The following is a 3687-nucleotide window of genomic DNA, read 5'->3' on the forward strand; positions in this document are numbered from 1 at the left end:
CTGGTTTCACTAGAAGCTAACGGAAGATTCATAACTATGCAACTAAGAACATAAGAGAACATAAGTAGTGCCATACCAGGTCATAAAAATGGTCCATCTAGCCTAGTATCCTGTCTCCAGCAGTGGCAGGAGTAGATGCTTTAGAGGGAGAGCATTCCATTGGGTATATCTGGAGTGATCTATCCTTTCCCTCTTCATTACCCTCCCTGGCATTGACCACCACTGGTTTAAAAAATGCCACAAGCTATATCTATATGTGTTCTGAATTTCAAACACAATGCAAGAGTATGATGCTTTTGTTTTATGTAAATATGCATGGTACCTTTCAAGAATATGGATATTCTGAAGATAAATTAACAAGAGTTCTATTAAAACTGTAAGAAATATTATTGAAAGTACATGGAAAAAATTCTGCATTGCATGATCTGTGGGCAACGTCCATGGAATCTGATTCTTTTTTAAGACCATCTGACCAGCTTTGAAACATCTTTTGATGCTTAGGTTCTTACTTCTTGACAACTGTAAGTCCTAAGCATTCCTAGAAATGTACATGTTTGGAGCCGTGGATTTTGGAGCTTGCAGGCACAGAGTAAGCTTCCTGAATTTTTATAAAGAATAATACTATTTAATTTTGTTCCAAATTCATTTCAGAAGTCAATGTCCAAACATTACTTGTCTCCTTCACTCGTAGTACAGTCTTTGCCTCATCTGTGCAAATTACAATGCCATCCATGTCCACTAATTTGCTGTTAGTTTTGGTGATATAACATAGCTCGTCTCTGCATGCAGCAACAAGATTATGGTGAGGGTGAGGGTGAGGGTGAGGTTAAGCGAATGTGTTTCAACACTTCTTTCTTGGTATTTATTACCATACCATAACATTCCTGCAGCCTGGCTTGCTGCTGCTCGAGCTGCTTATGTAAACTTCTAATGGAGCGCAGCAGCAGAAGCCTCCGATACATAGTTAGCTGAAGTCGGTATTTCTCCTTTTCTTCCTGTTTTTGCTTTTCAATGGTCTCTGTTACTTTCATCGTTTTCATCCAAATAGTCTGGCTCAGGCTACAGGGGGTCCAAACTTTCAATGGGCCTTCCAAAGTTAGCTCTGTTTTGGAGTTCCATGTACGACAGCAGCTGAATCCACTTACTAGCAGTGAAGTAAGATTCTGGGGGAAAGCAGACACTTTAGCAGCATTTGAAAGCTGTGATTCTTCAGATTTCTGATTGGAGTTCCAGAGAAGGCTTTCTGAACAGGGAGAAGAGATGTCTACTGGCATCAGCTTACAAATCGCCACAGGATAAGATGAGGCAGCTAATGGCATATCTGCATCTGTTGAATGATACTCTGTGAACCCAGAGGCTATGTTTTGTACCTTGTTATGAGCAATCAACTGGTGTCCAATGAGGGTTTTTTCACATGCTATGGCCTTGCCAGATAGAACAGACAATCTTGCTGGCACTATTGACCTTTCCTTCTCTTCATTAGAGCTACCTTGCAAAGGCTCTGTAGAGCAGCAGTCAGCTGTGGTTAGGGCGTGACAAGTCTGAAATGAATCTTCACCATCATTAATTTGTGTCTCCTCTTCATCTCCGGACATCAAACCTACTTCCTCAGCCATTTGCTGTATGAACTACAGAACGAGTCTGTGAACAAAGTGGAAGCAAGAGGATTTCATTTCCACAAAAAAACTAATGCCCAGTGACATTTGAAGTAAGAATATCTCTTTATGTTTAAGCAATGAAACTATTACTTTTCTAATAAAGCACAACCTCTGGGTCACTTCAGGCCATTTCTCATGATTTGCATTAGATGTTCTCTGAGACACAACATTAATCCAATAATAATTAAAATGATATACTGTACTATTAACATTCTCAAATCTTTAAAGCAAAGTGATCTATGCCTGCAGCACTGCCTGTGCTGACTAATTAAACAGAATACAGTTGTAAATGGCTATTGTAAGCACTTCCCCCTTTTAAAAATATAGCTTAAGAAAGTGTAGTTTATAGTAATAGGAGAGCTATCAGTACTGATCAGATTTAAACAGAGGCCAATGTACCATAAACAGCAGGTTTTATTTAAATACCACCTCCCCCCCAGTGAATTCTATCTCCTAACACTTTGCTTACAGTGTTGTTTCTTTTCCCTATTAATTCTCTTCAGTACAGCTATATGCCAGGTACTCAGAAAAAGGAAAAGAGGACTTACCGAGACTGGTAGGGGAAAAAGACTTACAGTGCTCTATGCCTGTGCATCATGTTTTCTCGTACATGAGTCAGCACAAGCTGAAACAGGAATTCATCCCAATGCAGAAGCAGCAACAGCAGCAGCAGCAACATTAGTCTGTTCCACCCAGCAACAACAGATCCTTGCAAGTGAGCCCCAACAGCCACAGGAGTAGAGCTGTTTTCCTTTAAGGATATTGTGCTCTTAATATCCCTGTTTAACTATGTGCACGGATTTGAGCATCCAACTAAAAAAAAAAATCAGCCACTTCACACAGCCTTCCTTTTCACTCTTCCTCCACTGTAATTTTCTGATTCTAAAATGAATCTGGAAGTCTGCACCTGCTAATCTCTGTGTGAGAGCTAGCAGTGTATACCTAGCTCAGCACAAAAGAGGGTGAGGCATTCTGGACTCCTGTACATACACATCATTTCCCTTTCAAGAAAATAAACAGCAGTTAACTTTTAGGAACTAAATCTAAAAGCAAAACCAAGGGAAAAGTCAGTGAGCATCTCTGAAAATCAGGCGTGGATGCTTCACACAAACACCAGCAGACTCTCCCTACACCTAAAGAAGGGTGTTTGTACCCAAAAGCTTGCAAAGACCAATTTTTCCAACTATGTTGTTTGTCTAATAAAAGATACCACATTTACGAAGGGCTGCCTTTTGGGTCCAAGGTCTTCAACTTTTGGCACCTGAGTTTGAAAATGTTGGCCTTAATGTTTAAGAGAAAAAGATTAGCAGTCTGTACTTAACCAGACCACGTCATGTAGTATAAATCTCCCTTTGTTGGTTTGATTGCGTGAGAACCACCTTCTTTTCCAATTTGTAAAGCAATGAGCCAATTCATCTTTCATACAATTGCATTTATTTCAGTGAGTTTACATAAGGGATGAATCTACCTCATGCCTTCTTTAACTACATGCTGCCATCTTCATTATGGTCATAAGAATAAAATAAAAGACCAAGCTCAGCTACCATCTAGACCTCAAAGTAAACATTTTTAGACTTGAAAACAAAATTGTAGTTGGATCCTACCTCTACATCTCAACATTGTCTGTAAGTTCAACTATACATATCTTCAGAATATCCATATTCTTGAAAGGTATTGTACATATTTTGTTACACCGATAGTATAGTTTTCCGGTTGGTCTGTTAAGCAGGATACAGCCAAACCTTGAACAGTGAACTCCAAATAACAAATTCAGATATTTACCCAAAAGTCTGACTTGAGCACAATTTTTCCTGTGCAGACACTATTATGCTCTGAAGTTGTAAAATAACAAAACGTGTTTATGTGCCAGATCCTCATCTCATGTAAATATATGCAGCGATAGTGATTTTAATGAAACTTCACCAATTTACAATGCCTGACAATTTAGCATATACATCCTAGTGGGAAAAAGATACTGAGTTTTTAAACAATGCTGGAGAAATATTTAAGTAGGTAAAATAATAAACCC

The 3687-nt window shown here is 38.9% G+C and overlaps 1 protein-coding gene across 1 annotated transcript; it reads right to left on the reverse strand.

The window, feature by feature from the left end:
• Positions 1-797: 797 nt before the first annotated feature.
• Positions 798-1673, reverse strand: LOC112550920. Its single transcript, XM_025208836.1, has one exon. It carries the CDS (start codon positions 1614-1616, stop codon positions 798-800), a length of 819 nt encoding a protein of 272 aa, XP_025064621.1. The 5' UTR covers positions 1617-1673.
• Between the last annotated feature and the right edge of the window lie 2014 nt (positions 1674-3687).

Source organism: Alligator sinensis, unplaced genomic scaffold (assembly GCF_000455745.1).
Source record: "Alligator sinensis unplaced genomic scaffold, ASM45574v1 scaffold747_1, whole genome shotgun sequence".
Taxonomy (NCBI): domain Eukaryota; kingdom Metazoa; phylum Chordata; order Crocodylia; family Alligatoridae; genus Alligator; species Alligator sinensis.

Excerpts from the sequence above, each read along its gene's own strand:
- LOC112550920 (XM_025208836.1), bottom strand. The coding sequence starts at position 1,616 with ATGGCTGAGGAAGTAGGTTTGATGTCCGGAGATGAAGAGGAGACACAA.